The sequence below is a fragment of the Pristiophorus japonicus genome, chromosome 14, assembly GCF_044704955.1.
Source record: "Pristiophorus japonicus isolate sPriJap1 chromosome 14, sPriJap1.hap1, whole genome shotgun sequence".
NCBI classification, from domain to species: Eukaryota; Metazoa; Chordata; class Chondrichthyes; family Pristiophoridae; genus Pristiophorus; species Pristiophorus japonicus.
The window spans coordinates 68972263-68990657 of record NC_091990.1 but is presented as its reverse complement, the minus strand read 5'-3'; the positions used below and the strand labels follow the sequence as shown (position 1 = coordinate 68990657).

At 44.7% G+C, this 18395-nt stretch overlaps 1 protein-coding gene across 5 annotated transcripts in view; it reads left to right on the top strand.

Moving 5' to 3' along the window:
* nfyc (nuclear transcription factor Y, gamma) overlaps nt 1–18395 on the top strand; it is a 106828-nt gene that overhangs the window by 29501 nt on the left and 58932 nt on the right. For all 5 annotated transcript variants that reach the window (XM_070899288.1, XM_070899287.1, XM_070899284.1 and 2 more), the window contains 3 exons: nt 2471–2601; nt 5525–5596; nt 14306–14419. In XM_070899288.1, coding sequence (XP_070755389.1) covers nt 2479–2601; nt 5525–5596; nt 14306–14419 — 309 coding nt within the window. In that variant the 5' untranslated portion in view covers nt 2471–2478. The remainder of the gene's footprint in view (nt 1–2470; nt 2602–5524; nt 5597–14305; nt 14420–18395) is intronic.

The window sequence follows — 18395 nt, the reverse complement described above, 5'->3', positions numbered from 1 at the left end:
GCGTTTGGTTTAACATAAATATTTTCTGGAAAAACAAATGCTTGTTGGTACACATATATTACTCTTGGAAGTTACTTAAGGGTCAGTTTCAGAGTTTAAAGTGCCAACTAAGTTAGTAACTGGGGAAGTTTAAAAATTCTGAGAATTGATGGATCTCCAATTGAAGTCACCAAGTTCAAAGATAAGTCTTCAGTTTAACAGTTTTGTTAGCTGGGCTGCCGGAGGGACAATCTCATTACCCAGTGAATGATGGGGCCTATTGCCTCTCTCTCGTCCCCTTACGTTGCGCCTCAGTACAGGTTGACAATTCTGATTGACTTACTTCCACATTTGATGACCTTGCCATCCCAGCTGATGTGACCAGCCTATTGACATTGAAAATTGGATCCAAGCCAGCGTTTCCATTTGACTCCTGATATTCCAGTGCTGTCTCTTGAAGTGAAATGAAATGAACGTGTGAAATTTCATAGCATGTCCCCTCAAACCGTGGAAAAACACCCAGCAGTACAGTAAACATTTCTTTTCTTCGGATTTAGTTTGTGCTTGGGAGTGAGCTGAGTAAAACTGGGGTTAGGTCTGTCAGTGGCAGGAGGAACTGGAGGTGATGAGGTAAGAGTTATCACAAAAGAAGCACATCACTTAACAATAAAGTGTATTTGTTCAAGTGAGTTTTATTTTCTGTAACTTATTGATACCAATATGCCAAGTAGGAATTCTGCATTCGGTGATCCTTGAAGTTGGTACAGGGTATATGCAAGTATGTCCAATATGAGTATTAGCTTGGCTAGAGTATGATACCAGCTACTTTGTGATGGTCTTAACAGCCTGATACTGAAGTTGGCTACCAAATGATAAATTCCGTGTCAGGCCAGATTCTAATTTGATCTCTGAACTAGCTTCTCCGCTATTGAGTATTACTGTTCATGGATCCCACAGGATGAAGGGGGGAAAAGGCTCCTTGTATTGGCTTATGAAGCAAGGGGAAAACTCAGTAAATTTAGCATTGTAAGCCTGAAGTAATGATTGTGTATTGGCAGTTTCTTCAACCTAGAGGTTGAGGTGCCAGGACTGTAGTTTAGACTGCAGGGCTACCACCAACATGCCTCACCAATTTTTGGAAGGGAAATCAAGAGTGTTGTAGAGGCTACACGTTTCACCCACGCAGCTATGTTTTGCACCTGGTTGTGGCATTAGCACAGGTGTGGAAAGGGCTGCCTGCCCATAGTCACACCTTGGAACTAAAAGTGGGAGAGAAGTAAATGCTTGAAAATGGGGCTGCCTCAGTGTCTGTGTATTGGTCAATATAAATATTCGGTGCGAAAGTGAGCCAGCCAGGAAAGTGGATGACCGATGTGGACCGCTTCAGGTTCAGCTGTGATGGCGTCTTATGATTGAATAGATTGCTGTATTTTGCTCTCTAGGCTATGATGTGAAGGTTGGCCCCTTGAATGAGGTTCGTGAGGACTATTAGCACTTGTGGAACCATATCCCAGCAAGAGTAAGGGCCTTCAGAAAGAAGAAAATTGTGATAAAACTCTTTCTTCAGGGCTGAATGAATGAATGACTGACGGGTGTATTAATGCTCGTTTAATGCAGAAGTCTTTGTCTATTGGTTGACAACAGTGTTGCCGTAATAATGTTTTGATTTCCAGAAGCTCTGGTTAGTGGTTTATGTTCTTACAAAGGCACACATAGTTTCTAGTGAGTACAGGATCAGGACGTTGCCTGCACTAAAACCTCTGATCTCTTTTTAAAGATAGGATTGTGTAGCAAAATGAATTGTAAAAATGCATTTCTAAAGAAAGCCTTCATGATACTACATGTGGGCACAGATAATGGCCCTGAAATTGCGGCCTCACCAGTTCCGTACGGAATGTACATGCGCCGAAAACCGGCTTTTCCAATCTGCCAAGGTTTAGCTTGTCATATCTTCCGCATCTTCGGGAGAAGGACATTCGCCCAGGCGAGATTGTGGTATTTGCCCATCTCTTGCCCAGCCAATGTCCTTCAAACTCTTGTGCATAGCCTACTTCTACCAGCGTAAGAGTTTTAAAACATATGAAAAACATAAAAATAAAATTTAAAAACACATTTTTATCTTTTTAAAAACCCTGTCACCAAGGTAAGTTTATTTTAAACCCTAATTACAATTCTTGGAACAAATCCAAAAAATATAGATTTTTTGGATTTTTTTCTAACACATTTCATTAACTTTAATTTACATTAGTTAAATATGTGAGGTGTTTTTCAAAATTTTTTATAATTGCTTGCTGGGAGGGGGGTTCTCATTCATAATGCGAACTCGTTTGTATGCACTTGCTTGCATGCGCCTGGAGGGCGCAGGAGCAAAAGGTAGGTATCGATCAGTTTTCTTCTTTTCAGGCGAGCGTCCGCGGGAAGCCCAGGCCCAGGATTTAGTGAATCTGTAACCCGTAGGGTGTGTAAAACTCTTGTTTCTGATTGCTTGTAGGTCTAGGAATGTCTGCCACTGCAGACGGTTCGTTCAGTACAACCTCTCAGGGAGGTGGCAGCAGTGAAGCCCAACACTTGCTCCAGACTTTCTGGCCACGCGTCATGGAAGAGATCCGCAACTTGACGCCGGTATGTTATCACCGCCTGTTCACTTTGCTTATCGCTTGCTACAATTTTATAATGCTAGGTTAGGATTTGGGATATGGAATTTTTTTTCAAAGGGTGAATGTACAGAAAATTGCTGTGAAAAACATTACTTGAAATTTAAAGATCAAGTTAACCTTTACTTGCTGAACCACCACTGCGGGACTGCACGAGGCAATGGGGATGTGGGTGGGAACGCAGCTTCCAGCGTTTATGGACATGCCGTATATTGTGGTGTGTGTTCGAGATAAGAAAAACCCATCGGGCACATGCTTGCCATGCTTACTAGACTGATCCGTGTGTTCCAACCTTCCTCCTGTACCCAGCCTCACCACTCTAAACAATGTATCTGCTAATGATCAGACCCCATTTAAAACCACCACTTGCCCTCAGCAGTTTGAAATCACTGAATCAGATCCCCACTGGGTGAAACCCAAAGCACGGAGTTTGTCTACATAATGCAGTGAGTGTACGCTGGGTATCATCCCGGTTACCCCCTCTGATCCTTCGCTCTGAGCCAAAATATCCTCCCTGAATGGAATAAGGGTGGGACCAGTCTTGACAAAGCCTTGATTGAGCCTCTGGCCGAGCTCTTGTCTAATCCTGAACATTTTGGGCAGTACCGTCCAGAAGCCTGTGTGTTTTGTCTGCAGCCACCTGGCACTGAACTTGAACCTTTTTAGGGAGCAGTCATTGACCACTCCCAAGCCCCTCGCTCTTCCTGTCATCTTTAACCTGCATCCACTCTTGTGATACTCTATACCTGAATTCTCTTCACCCATGTGCATAACTGCACAATTATCTACATTGAAGAACATTTGGCAATTTAGGGCCCACTTTCCCAATCTATCTAAATTCCGTTGTAATCTATTACATTCTTTGAATTTCCCAAATCTACCGCAAAATTTAGTATCATCAATTTAATAACCATACTACCTATACCTTGCTCCAAATCATTAATAAACAGGAAGGGACCCAGCACCGAACCCTGGGGCAGCCCACTAATGATCAGACACCATTTGGAAGTAGCCCCATTTAAAACCACCATCTGCCAACAGTCCTTTCACCGATGTGTAGCCCATCTCGCAATATCACCAAACACACTATGGGGCTTAATTTTAGCACAGAGTCACTCCTGTGACACCCGATGACATACCTGCAGATGACGTGTACCAAATCTCCCATTCTAGTAACAACTTAAAAAAAAAAACTGGATGTGATTTGTCAAAGAGTTGGCTGTTTTCTGAAGCTGTGCTGAAAATCTCCAATCGGGTGTGAACATTGCACGTGATCATTAATGGGATCTCTAATGATGCTGAGCATTAATTTCTCCACCACTGTGGGTAAACTTACTGGTTTATAGTTTCAGGATTGTGACTTTAATCCTTTTTTAAATCAGCATACATCATGTACCTTCCTCCAACCATCCAACACATCCCCAGTTTTTACTGACCACATATCTAAGGCTGCCTATTTCCACCTCCATAAGATCATCTGACTCCGCCCTGGCCTCAGCTCATCTGCTGCTGAAACCCCCCATCCATGCCTTTATTACCGCTAGACTTCAACACACTCCTGGCCTCTCCTCTTCCACCCTCCATAAACTTAAGCTCATCCAAAAATCTGCTGCCTGTGCCCTAACTCGCATCAAGTCCCATTCACCCAGTTGGCTCCCGGTTAAGCAATGCCTTGATTTTAAAATTCTCATCCTTGTTTTTAAATGCCTCCATAGCCTTGCCCCACCCCATCCTATCTCTGTAACCTCCTCCAGCCCCACAACCCTCCGAGTTCTCTGCGCTCCTCCAATTCTTGTCTCATGCGTATCCCGGATTTTAATCGCTCCACCATTGGTGTCTGTGCTTTCAGCTGCCGAGGCTTTAAGCTTCCCTCCCTAAAGCTCTCTGCCTTTGTACTTCTCTCTCCTCCTTAAAACCAACCTCTTTGACCAGGCATTTGGTCATCTGCCCTCATATCTCCTTGTGTGGCTCGGTAACACTCCTGTGAAGGTCCTTGAGGTGTTTTTCTACATTAAAGGTGCTATATAAATGCAAGTTGTTGTTGAGAATATTTACTGGGGCATGACCAACAACAGTGGCCATTTCCTCCAGTATCTTAGGATTAATCAATCTTGGTACTTTTTGCACCATGAGCCCAGTTTGGTTTAGTGTAAACCATCTCCCTCAATGTATCAGCATGAGTTTTAATTTTATCTGCTATACAAAGGGTAGATCCAAACCCCTCCGTTTACAAATAACTTCAGCCAAGCCCCTGTCGGTATCTATAATTCTGTCCCAGCCCCCCTGCAGCAGTCCCATTTGGTTTCTAACTGGTTTCTGACTCCTGAGCAAAAATCGCTTCAGCATTACTTCGACTACGTTCAACTATGCTCCTTTCTCTATTCATTTTTGGTTGGCTAACGTTTGTTTTGGTTGACGCTTGTTGCTTTTTATAACTTTCGTCGAATGAAAAAACTAGAACTCATTTAATAAGCCTTAAAACAACTAGTTAAGTTCAAAAGAATCTTGGTGTTAAGCCCCTTCATTATAAAGTTAATCCCTGCATGAGAATATTAGAAAGGTTGGTGTTGCGAGGAGCAAGCCTGTGCTGGTTTTGGTTGATGGGTTGGAGATGGGGCTATAACACTGCACACTCAGTTCTCTGATCCACACCCAGAGCAGGACCTCGCAGTCTCAGCCCAAAGTGTGAAAAGTCCAGAATAGTCTTATTTCAGAGGGCCTTGTGTAACTGAGAATCTGTTTGGGCTGTAGTTAATGATCATCATTTGGAAACGGCCACCAAATGAGGTTGGGGTAATTTCTCTGGTAGTTATATATTCTGGATGTTGTAGCAGCGTTCACAGTGTGTTTTAACCCACTCTATATGGCTCTTTTCATATCTGACTCAACAGAATGATTTCAAGGTGCAAGATCTTCCCTTAGCTCGTATCAAGAAGATTATGAAGCTTGATGAAGATGTAAAGGTACAGAGCTGTGGTGACAGGCTATCTGTCAAGTTTATACATGAACACGTTGTTCACTCAAGCACTTGTAGCAGCAGTTATTGGTAATGGGAAGACTGCCTGGTTCTCCACCCCTCTCCACGCTCCCTAACCCTGCTGCAGTGATGCTCATTGTCTAATTGTGTAGCACTCCTGCTATCACCATGGTTAAAATGAGTTCACTCAGGTGACCAAACCTTGGTCTGTCCAGCTGAGGCAATGGAGAAGTCAATGAACGGTTCTTGCGTGTTGGTTTTACAAATGATGATCAGTGATGCTGCTCCTTTTGGAATGAAAATGTTTCGCCACAGATTTTATCACTCTTCGTCCATTTGCTGCTTTCTTTCTCTTAACCCAATAGGTTAGCAACCAAACCAAAACATGGTGTGACTCAGATTTATCTACTTAAGTATTCATTAAGAAAATCACACCGCAGCCGACTGTTGCTTCATTCTCTTTAAATCTCCATAAAAATGTTCCTTCTGGTTATGCGACCATAAACCAATTTATTTTAGTGTGGTTTAAAAAAAAATTAAATAAATTCCTCTTGCGTTGAAAACCGCACGGCGGAAGTTTCTTATTATAGCAGTAGCTACACAAGGCACCAACTCTGATGGCCAAGCTGAGCAAAATTGTCAATTTCTTAAGATGGCTGGGAATGCGTGATTAGCTGTAACACCATGATAAGGTTCTGAAGACTCCCTAAACTTGATTTCTGACTACTTCTGAGAGCTTTTGATACTATTACAGCCCTGAACCACGCTCCCATTTTCTTCCTGTGGGATATGGTGTTTGCCCAGTTTCCCAGCATTTCTGTGGGGGGCACAGACTCCTATGACCTGTTATCTTTGGGTATGAACTCAGTATTGGGAAAACAGCATTACCATTGCAGAAAAGTTCTTGATTAATATACAGCAACAGAAATAATGTAAGTCGACAGGTCGAGAAATCTGATGAGGTTGGAAGAAACCCGATGCCTTTGCGGGTTTTCGTGGGCACAGAGCATCCAGTGTCCCTAGTTTAAAAAACAATGCTGCGGCCTACTGTAAATCCTTCAGACAGACCTGCAGCAGTGGAAAGAGAAAGGGAGCATCATTCAGTGACCCACTACGGCTCTGAAACACTCCCAAGCTGGTCGCTAAATCTGGGAACTTTCACTACAAAATGGAACTACTTCTATAGATGTCGTGAGTTATTGCATACTTGGGAGTCAGCTTTAAGGAAGTAACTTCATCTTGGAGTTAAAGTAAAATTTTAAGAGATTGTAATTCAGTGTTTTCTGGCCACTCCATGTTTTTACGCATGTATAAAAATGATGGGTAGGAAAAGACCATCTGGTCCATTGAGCTGCTTCACAGTTGTGATACCTGAATCACTGTGATTAAATACCCCCTGCCCACTAGCATATGTGTAATCTCCCTAAGAGAGGCAAGAAACAGATAAAAACCCAAGGCTAATTCGGTGGAGGGAAATTCCTTTCTGATCCCCTTAGGCAATTAAAACTAGTCCAGTAGACTAGATTGCCCCTGGCTTATATTACTAGTATGTCATCTACCTTCCTACATCATGATCTCTACCCCAGCCAGGAACTGGTCCAGCTCTCTTTTGAAGGTATGCAGAAATTCAGCACTCTGTGCACAAGCCATCAACTTGTTCCATCGGTCTACTATCCACTGGGAAGAGAAGAACATCCTAACATCTAACCGAGCCAGTAACTTACATGCTTGACCCATGGTCTTCCTCAAATTAGAATCTTCTATCAGTACCATCATTTTCCAATCCTCCCTGGCTACAGGAGTGGTGCCAGAGGATTGGAGAACTGCTAACGTTGTACCATTGTTTGAACTGAGGCAGGGATAAACCGAGTAATTACAGGCAGTTTGTTTAACATCGGTGGTGGGTAAATTATTGCAATCAATTCTGATGGACAGTATAAACCTTCATTTAGAAAAACGCAAATTAATCAAGGGCAGTCATCATGGATTTATTAAGGGAAGGTCATGTCCAACTAACTTGATTGAGTTCTTTGTGGAGGTAACACGGAGGGTCGATGAGGGCAGTGCATTTGATGTAGTCTACATGGACTTTAGCAAGACTGTTGACAAGGTCCAGATGGCAGGCTGATTTAAAAAAAGTAAAAGCCCATGGGATCCAAAGAAGAGTGGCAAATGGATCCAGAATTGGCTCAGAGGCAGGAAGCAAGGGGTTGGTAGGTGTTTTTGCGACTGGGATTCCACAGGGCTCAGTACTTAGTCCCTTGCTTTTTGAAGTATATATTAATGTTTTAGACTTAAATGTAGGGGGTATGATATGAAGAAATTTGCAGATGATGCAAAAATTCGCCATGTGGTTAACAGTGAGGAGGAAAGCTTTAGACTGCAGGAAGATATCGATGGACTGATCAGGTGGGCAGAACAGTGGAAAATGGAATTCATCCAGAGAAGTGTGAGGTAATGCATTTGGGTAGATGCAACAAGGAAAGGGAATACACATTAAATGGGAGGATACTGAGAGGTGTGGAGGAACAGAGAGACCTTGGAGTATATGTCCACAGATCCTTAAAGATAGCAGGACAGATCGATAAGGTAGTTAAAAAGGCATACGGAATGCTTTCCTTTATTAGCTAAGGCATAGAATATAAGAGCTGGGAAGTTATGCTAGAACTGTATACAACACTAGTTAGGCCACAGCTTGAGTACTGCGTACAGTTCTGGTCACCGCATTACAGGACTGGAATATTTTAGCTATGAGGAAAGATTGGATAGGCTGAGGTTGTTTTCTTTGGAAGAGAGGAGGCTGAGGGGAGATTTAATTGAGGTGTATAAAATTATGAATGACCAAGATAAAGTGAATAGGAAGGACCTACTTCCCTTAGTGGGGTCAATAATCAGGGGGCATAGATTTAAAGTAGTTGTAGAAGGATTAGAGGGGAGATGAGGAACGTTTTTATACCCAGAGGGTGGTGGGGGTCTGGAACTCACTGCCTGAAAGGGTGGTAGAGGCAGAAACCCTCATCACATTTTAAAAAGTACTTGGATTTGCACAAAGAGCTGTAACTGACAGGGCTACGGACCAAGTGTTGCAAGGTGGGATTAGGCTGGGTAGCTCTTTTTCGACCGGCACGGACAGGATGGGCCGAATGGCCTCTTGTGTTGTAATTTTTCTATGATCTTGTGGCCCTCATCTGAACCCTTTTCTAAATTTTCATGTCACCCACCATATGAGGAGACCAAAACTGGACACATTATTCTAAATGTGGTCTAACCAAGGTCCAAGGACAAAATGGTATGCTTTGTTTTTTACTGAATAGTCCTGTTAATATATTTTTTTAATTCGTTCCTGGGATGTGGGCGTCACTGGCAGGGTCAGTATTTATTGCCCTTGGGAAGGTGATGGTGAGCCGCCGCCTTGAACTGCTGCAGAAAACCCAACCCAGTTGACCCTGAATAGTGCTCCTCACTAACATCTGGGGATGTGCCAAAATTGGGAGAGCTGTTCCACAGACTAGTCAAGCAACAGCCTGACATAGTCATACTCACAGAATCATACCTTTCAGCCAATGTCCCAGACTCCTCCATCACCATACGTGGGTATGTCCTGTCCCACCGGCAGGACAGACCCACCAGGGGTGGTGGCACATGAAATACAGTCGGGAGGGAGTGGCCCGGGGACTCTTCAACATTGACTCCAGATCCCATGACGTCGCATGGCTTCAGATCAAGCATGGGCAAGGAAACCTCCTGCTGATTACCCCCTACCGCCCTCCCTCAGCTGGTGAATCAGTACTCCTCCATGTTGAACACCACTTGGAAGAAGCACGGAGGGTAGCAAGGGCACAGAATGTACTCTGGGCGGGGGACTTCAATGTCCATCACCAAAAGTGGCTCGGTAGCACCACTACTGACCGAGCTGGCCAAGTCCTGAAGGACATAGTTGCCAAACTGGGCCTGCAGCAGGTGGTGAGAGTACCAATATGAGGGAAAAGCCGACTTGACCTCATTCTCACCAATCTACCTGTTGCCGATGCATCTGTCCATGACAGCATTTGTAGCAATGACCACCGCACAGTCATTGAGGAGATGAAGTCCTGTCTTCACGCTGAAGGCACCCTCCATCGTGTTGTGTGGTACTACCACCGTGCTAAATGGGATAGATTCAGAACAGATCTAGCAGCTCAAAACTGGGCATCCACGAGGCGCTGTGGGCCATCAGCAGCAGCAGAATTGTATTCCGCCACAATCTGTAGCCTCACGGCCCAGCATATCCCTCACTCCACCATTACCATCAAGTCTGGGGACCAACCCTGGTTCAATGAGGAGTACAGAAGAGCATGGCAGGAGCAGCACCAGGCGTACCTAAAAATGAGGTGCCAACCTGGGGAAGCTGCAACACAGGACTACATGCATGCTAAACAATGGAAGCAGCATGCTATAAATAGAGCTACCCGATCCCACAATCAACTGATCAAATCAAAGCCTACAGTCCAGCCACATCCAGTTGTGAATGGTGTTGGACAATTAAACAACTAACGGGAGGAGGAGGCTCCATGAATATCCCCATCCTCAATGATGGCAGAGCCCAGCACGTGAGTGCAAAGAAAAGGCTGAAGTGTTGACAATCATCTTCAGGCAGAAGTGCCGAGTGGATGATCCATATCTGCCTCCTCCTGAGGTCCCCACCATCACAGAAGCCAGTCTTCAGCCAATTCGATTCACTCCACCTGATATCAAGAGGCTGAGTGCACTGGATACAGCAAAGGCTATGGGCCCCAACAACATCCCAGCTGTTGTGCTGAAGACTTGTGCTCCAGAACTAGCCGCACCTCTAGCCAAGTTGTTTAAGTACAGCTACAACACTGGCATCTCGCCGACAATGTGGAAAACTGCCCAGGTATGTCCTGTCCACAAAAAGCAGGACAAATCCAATCCGGCCAATTACCGCCCCATCAGTCTACTCTCAATCATCAGCAAAATGATGGAAGGTGTCGGCAACAGTGCTATCAAGTGGCACTTACTTACCAATAACCTACTCACCAATGCTCAGTTTGGGTTCAGCCAGGATCACTCAGCTCCAGACCTCATTACAGACTTGGTCCAAACATGGACAAAAGAGCTGAATTCCAGAGGTGAAGTGAGAGTGACTGCCCTTGATATCAAAGCAGCATTTGACCGAATGTGGCATCAAGGAACCCGAGTAAAACCGAAGTCAATGGGAATCGAGGAAAACTCTCCACTGACTAGAGTCATACCTAGCAGAAAGGAAGATGGTTGTGGTTGTTGGAGGTCAATCATCTCAGCTCCAGGATATTGCTGCAGGAGTTCCTCAGGGTAGTGTCCTAGGCCCAACCATCTTCAGCTGCTTCATCAATGACCTTCCCACCATCATACGGTCAGAAGTGGCGATGTTCGCTGATGACTGCACAGTGTTCAGTTCCATTCGTAACTCCTCAGAAAATTAAGCATGCAGCAAGCCTGGACGACATTCAGACTTGGACTGCTAAGTGGCAAGTAATATTCGTGCCACACAAGTGCCAGGCCATGAGCATCTCCATCAAGCGAGAGTCTAACCACCTTCCCTTGATATTCAACGGCATTTAAAAAATAAAAAAGTGCATTCCTGGCATGTGTGCGTACCATCGCCGAATCTCCCACCATCAGCATCCTGGGCATCATCATTGACCAGAAACTTAACTGGACCAATCACATAAATACCGTGGCAACAAGAGTAGGTCAGGGGCTTTGTATTTTCGCCTCCTGTCTCCTCAAAACCTTTCCACCATCTACAAGATACAAGTCAGGAGTGTGATGGAATACTCTCCCCTTATCTAGATGAGTGCAGCTCCAACAACACTCAAGAAGCTCGACCACATCCAGGTCAAAGCAGCCTGCTTGATTGGCATCCCATCCACCACCTTCAACATTCACTCACTCCACCACCGGCGCACCATGGCTGCAGTGTGTAATATCTGCAAGATTACATAGGGTATACGGCACAGAAACAGGCCATTCAGCCCAACCAGTCCATGCCGCGTTTATGCTCCACTCGAGCCTCCTCCCGTCTTTCCTCATCTAAATCTATCAGCATAACCCTCTATTCCCTTCTGCCTGATATAATTGTTTAGCCTCCCCTTAAATACATCTATAGTTTTCGCTTCAACCACTCCCTGTGGTAGCGAGTTCCACATTCTCACCACTCTTTGGGTAAAGAAGTTTCTTCTAAATTCCCTATTGGATTTCTTGGTGACGATTTAATATTATTGGACTCTAGCTATGCTCTTCCCCACAAGTGGAAACATTCTGTCTCTATCCACTATCAAAATCTTTCATAATTTTAAAGACCTCCATTAAGTCACCCCTCAACCTTTTTTCAAGAGAAAAGCGACTTTCCTGAATACCCTCGCATTTCTGGTATCATCCTTGTAAATCTTCTCTGCATCTTCTCTAGTGCTTCTATATCCTTTTGCAGTATGACGACCAGAACTGTACGCTATACTCTCTTGTGTGGTCTAACTTAAGGTTCGATACAGGTTTAACATAACTTCAATTCTATACCTCTAGAAATAAATCGTAGTGCTTGGTTTGTTTTTTTAATGGCCTTGCTAACCTGTGTCGCAACTTTTTAACGATTTGTGTATTTGTACTCCGAGATCCCTGTGTTCCTCGACCTCACCCTCCCAAGTAATAAGTGACCTCCCTATTCTTCCTACCAAAATGTAATACCTCACATTTATCTGTGTTGAGCTTCATTTGCCAATTATATTCCCATTCTGCAAGTTTATTAATGTCCTCCTGTAATTTGTTGCAGTCCTCCTCAGTGTTGACTATCGCCTCCAATTTGGTGTCATCTGCAAATTTAGAAATTGTGTTTTTGATTCCAAAGTCTAAATCGTTAATATAAATTGTGAACAACAGTGGTCTCAGCACTGATCCTTATGGAACACCACTATCCACCTTCTGCTGCCGTGAATAGCTGCCCTTTACCCCTACTCTCTGCTTTCTGTCTTGAAGCCAGCTAGCTATCCAATCTGCTACTTGTCCCCTGACTCTGCATTCTCTAACCTTGTTCATCAGTCTATTATGGGGTACCTTATCAAAGGCCTTTTGAAAATCTAGATAAATTACATCTACTGCATCACTCTTGTCCACTCTCTGTTCCCTCTTCAAAACATTCAATGAGGTTGGTCAAGCAAGACTTTCCCTTTTGAAGTTCATGCTGACTATTCATTATATATTTTTGGTTTCTAGATGTTCTATTTTCTTCTTTTTAGTAGGGATTCCATTATTTTTCCGACCACCAATGTTAAACTGACTGATCTATAATTCCCTGGACATGTTCTATCCCCATTCTTAAATATAGGTATTATGTTAGCTATTCGCCAGTCCTCTGGCACTACATCTTTTTCTAACGAATTATTAAATATGTGTAGTAATGCCTCTGCTGTCTCTTCCCTAGATTCTTTTCAAATGCGTGGATGGGGTTTTATCTGAGTTTGATTTGTTTATTTAATATATCCCCTCTTATTTTAAATGTGCTTATTTCATTACTGATCTCATTATCCAATGTCCTGTCCACATGTTCTATCTCGCTGGTAAATACTGAAAATTTCTGACATCTCTATCGTTATCTGTGGTATTATCCTGTCTATCCCTTAATGCACTGCAGCAACTCACCAAGGCTTCTTCGGCAGCACCTCCCAAACCCGCGACCTCTACCGTCCAGAAGGACAAGGGCAGCAGGCACATGGGAACACCATTACCTGCAAGTTCCCCTACAAGTTGTATACCATCCTGACTTGGAAATATATCACCGTTCCTTCATCGTCGATGGGTCACAATCCTGGAACTCCCTCCCTAACAGCACTGTGGGAGTTCCTTCACCACACGGACTGCAGCGGTTCAAGAAGGCGGCTCATCACCACCTTCTCAAGGGCAATAAATGGCGGCCTTGTCAGCGATGCCCACATCCAGGAACGAATAATTTTTTTTAAGTCCTTGTGGTGAAGATACTCACGCAGTGCTGCTAGGGAGGGAGTATCCACTCTATACTTAAGGTAGTTTGGTCTGATGCTTTGTTTTCATGAACTACCACTCGATGCCCTAAATGCAGCAACAATGCGTTACCCTGTCATGTTGAACAAGTTTACGATGTCTCACCTGCTCAAGCAAAAGTCTAGAATCTGTTCAGCAAATAAATAAAGTTTGATTGGAGGCTGGGATGCCAAGGGGAAAGAGGTATACCAACTACTGAAGGACTGAACTTGGGCCCTACAGTGGGGGAGGGGGATTTGGGCTGGGATCAGGGCTTGGAGGTCGCAATTGAATTCTCTCTTTCCCCCCCGCCCCCCCCTCCCCCGAGTTATGAATTCCTGCTAGAAGGATAAACATCAAAGGAGTTTTTGAAAATCTTCAACATTACTCTCCTGTCTGGGCTTGAACGATGATCATTTTATAAACTTATAACAAAAAAACAGATAGTTGCACTCGAGTAACAGAAATTCAAGGATGGTTTATAAATGAACTGTAAGCTGTTGGAAGTGTATAAGACTTTGCAAAGGGAGCAGTGCCTCTCAGCTCTGCATTAGTACAGTACTGTCAGCACAAGTGCTTTGATCAGCCGATTCTCACTAAGAACAGATGACAGGAGCAGAGACTGTTCGCATGTAACCTCAACATTCTCCTTTTATCTCTGCAGATGATCAGTGCAGAGGCACCAGTGCTGTTTGCAAAGGCAGCTCAGATTTTCATCACAGAGTTATCCTTGCGAGCGTGGATACACACTGAAGACAACAAACGCAGGACTCTACAGGTACTCTGCAAACTGCGGGTTCGCTAAAATAGGAAGTTTGACTGGAGGAGAGGGTTTAAAAAAGAAGACGATAATCCAGCAATAAGAGAAGGTCAGATTGCGCAAGGTGGCCTGTCTCAGCTGATCTGTAGCCTCGGTCTTCCTCCTGGGCAGGACAGTGGATGTCAGCTAGGGCAAGGCAGATTACTTCCCCAGCCTCCTCCAGTGATGCCTTTCCCAGCCTCCTCCAGTGGTGCCTTTCCCAGTCTCCTCCAGTGGTGCCTTTCCCAGCATCCTCCATATTGATCACATCCGCATGGGAACAAAGAAATGGCAGACCAATTGAACAAATACTTCGGGTCTGTCTTCACGAAGGAAGACACAAATAACCTTCCGGAAATATTAGGGGACAGAGGATCTAGTGAGAAACAGGAACTGAAGGAAATTATTAGTCAGGAAATTGATGCTGTCCCCAACCTCACTACTACTGTTTGGTGGTCTGCACACAACTCCCACTAGCGTTTTCTGCCCTTTGGTATTTCGCAGCTGCACCCATCCAGATTCCACATCATCCAAGCTAATGTCCTTCCTTACTATTGTGTTAATTTCCTCTTTAACCAGCAACGCTACCCCACCTCCTTTTCCTTTCTATCTATCCTTCCTGAATGTTGAATACCCCTGGATGTTGAGTTCCCAGCCTTGGTCACCCTGGAGCCATGTCTCCGTAATGCCAATTATATCATATTCGTTAATAGCTGTCTGCGCAGTTAATTTGTCCACTTTATTATGAATACTCCTCGCATTGAGGCACAGAGCCTTCAGAGCTTGTCTTTTTAATACACTTTGCCCCTTTAGAATTTTGCTGTAATGTGGCCCTTTTTGCTTTTTGCCTTGGGTTTCTCTGCCCTCCACTTTTACTTTTCTTCTTTCTATCTTTTGCTTCTGCCCCCATTCTACTTTCCTCTGTCTCCCTGCATAGGTTCCCATCCCCCTGCCATATTAGTTTAACCCCTCCCCAACAGCACTAGCAAACATTCCCCCGAGGACATTGGTTCCGGTCCTGCCCAGGTGCAGACCGTCCAGTTTGTGCTGGTCCCACCTCCCCCAGAACCGGCTCCAATGTCCCAGGAATTTGAATCCCCTCCCTCTTGCACCATTTCTCAAGCCACGGATTCATCTGAGCTAACCTGCAATTCCTACTCTGACTAGCACGTGGCACTGGTAGCAATCCTGAAATTATTACCTTTGAGGTCCTACTTTTTAATTTAACTCCTAGCTCCCTAAATTCAGTTTGTAGGACCTCATTCCGTTTTTTTACCTATATCGTTGGTACCTATATGCACCACGACAACTGGCTGTTCACCCTCCCCCTCCAAAATGTCCTGCAGCCGTTCCGAGACATCCTTGACCCTTGCACCAGGGAGGCAACATACCATCCTGGAGTCTCGATTGCGGCCACAGAAACGTCTATCTAATCCCCTTACAATAGAATACCCTACTGCTGTAGCTCTTCCACTCTTTTTCTTGCACCCCTGTGCAGCAGAGCCACCCACGGTGCCATGAACTTGGCTGCTGCTGCTGTTCTCCCCTGATGAGTCATCCCCCCCAACAGCACCCAGTATCTGTTTTGGAGTGGGATGACCGCAGGGGACCCCTGCACTACCTTCTTTCCACTGCTCTGCCTGATGGTCACCCATTCCCAATCTACCTGAGTAACCTTTAGCTGCGGCGTGACCAACTCACTAAATATGCTATTCACGACATCCTCAGCATTGCGGATGCTCCAGAGTGAATCCATGCGCAGCTCCAATGCCGCAATGCAGTCTGTCAGGTGCTGCAGCAGGATACACTTCCTGCACATGTAAGTGTCCCCGAGTTCCCACATAGTACAGGTGGAGCATGACACTGGTCTGGGCTCTCCTGCCATGATTTAACCCTTAGATTAACTTAATTTGGCAACAATGCCAAAGGTTACCAACTGATAAAGGCAAAGAAAAAGAAGAAAAACTACTCACCAATCACTTACCCCCATGGCTGTGACGTCGTCCTTCGATTTCCTTTTACTTTTTTGCCTTCTCTCCCTGCTGCAGCTGCACCAGCTGGCTCCTCCTCCGACGTTCCCTCCGACTGCTGGGCCTTCCAATAAATGTTGGAATCAATTATTAAAGATGAAATAGCAGCGCATTTGGAAAGCAGTGACAGGATTGGTCCAAGTCAGCATGGATTTATGATGGGAAAATCATGCTTGACAAATCTTCTGGAATGTTTTGAAGATATAACTAATAGAGTGGACAAGGGAGAACCAGTGGATGTGGTGTATTTGGACTTTCAAACAGTGACAAGGTCCCATACGAGATTGGTGTGCAAAATTAAAGCACATGGTATTGGGGGTAATGTATTGACATGGGTAGAGAACTGGTTGGCAGACAGGAAGCAGAGAGTCGGGATAAACGGGTCCTTTTCAGAATGGCAGGCAGTGACCAGTGGGGTGCCGCAGGGTTCAGTGCTGGGACCCCAGCTATTTACAATAAACATCAATGATTTAGATGAAGGAATTGAGTGTAATATCTCCAAGTTTGCAGATGATACTAAGCTGGGTGGCGGTGTGAGCTGTGAGGAGGATGCCAAGAGGCTGCAGGGTGACTTGGACAGGTTAGGTGAGTGGGCAAATGCATGGCAGATGCATTATAATGTGGATAAATGTGAGATTATCCACTGGTGAAAAAATCAGGATGGCAGAATATTATCTGAATGGCGGCAGATTAGGAAAAGGGGAAGTGCAACGAGACCTGGGTGTCATGGTACATCAGTCATTGAAAGTTGGCATGCAGGTACAGCAGGCGGTGAAGAAGTCAAATGGCATGTTGGCCTTCATAGCGAGAGGATTTGAGTATAGGACAGGGAGGTCTTACTGCAGTTGTACAGGGCCCCGGTGATGCCTCACCTGGAATATTGTGTTCAGTTTTGGTCTCCTAATCTGAGGAAGGATGTTCTTGCTATTGAGGGAGTGCAGCGAAGGTTCACCAGACTGATTCCCAGGATGGCAGGACTGACATATGAAGAAAGACTGGATTGACTGGGCCTGTATTCACTGGCGTTTAGAAGAATGAGAGGGGATCTCATAGAAACATATAAAATACTGACTGGACTGGACAGGTTAGATGCAGGAAGAATGTTCCCGATGTTGGGAAAGTCCAGAAGCAGGGGCCACAGTCTAATGCTAAGGGGTGTAAGCTATTTAGGACCGAGATGAGGAGAAACTTCTTCACAGAGAGTTGTTAACCTGTGGAATTCTCTAACGCAGAGAGTTGTTCATGCCAGTACGCTGGATACATTCAAGAGGGAGTTAGATGTGGCCCTTACAGCTAAGGGGATCAAGGGGTATGGAGAGAAAGCAGGAAAGGTGTACTGAGGGAATGATCAGCTCTGATCTTATTGAATGCTGGTGCAGACGGGCTGAATGGCCTACTCCTGCACCTATTTTCTATGTTTCTATGACACTTGTGTGCTGGCTGTCCCACACTCCCAGTCAAGCAGAATTGTGTGAATGGCACAGTGACGGTTTGACAGAATTGTTAAAAGCACAATTTATTATCCCAGCTCTTGTCTACATATTTTCATTAAATGTTGCTTAATCGGAATTATCTTTTAATGAATTATTTATTTCAAGCAGTAACCGCGCCAGTGCTGCTGTTTAACTGGAGTGACTATTTTGGTATTGGGTTATTCCTCTGGAGGTGGATATTGCTGGTGGCTGTCGAAGTAGTTAACAGCTGGTGTAGCCACAGTAACAGACTTCAAGCTGTTCGGTCTGCATCCCCTTTTGTTGGGAGGGGATATAATACATTAACCTCTGTCTAGTTGAACCAAATAGTCTAACAAAGTGTGGCTTCAAACCTTTGTCCTACACACTCGGCCTGATGTCTGAGGTCACTCTCGAGCTTACTTCTAAATAGCAGCCATGCCAAAATATCAGCAAAAGAGGTGCTTCTTCACA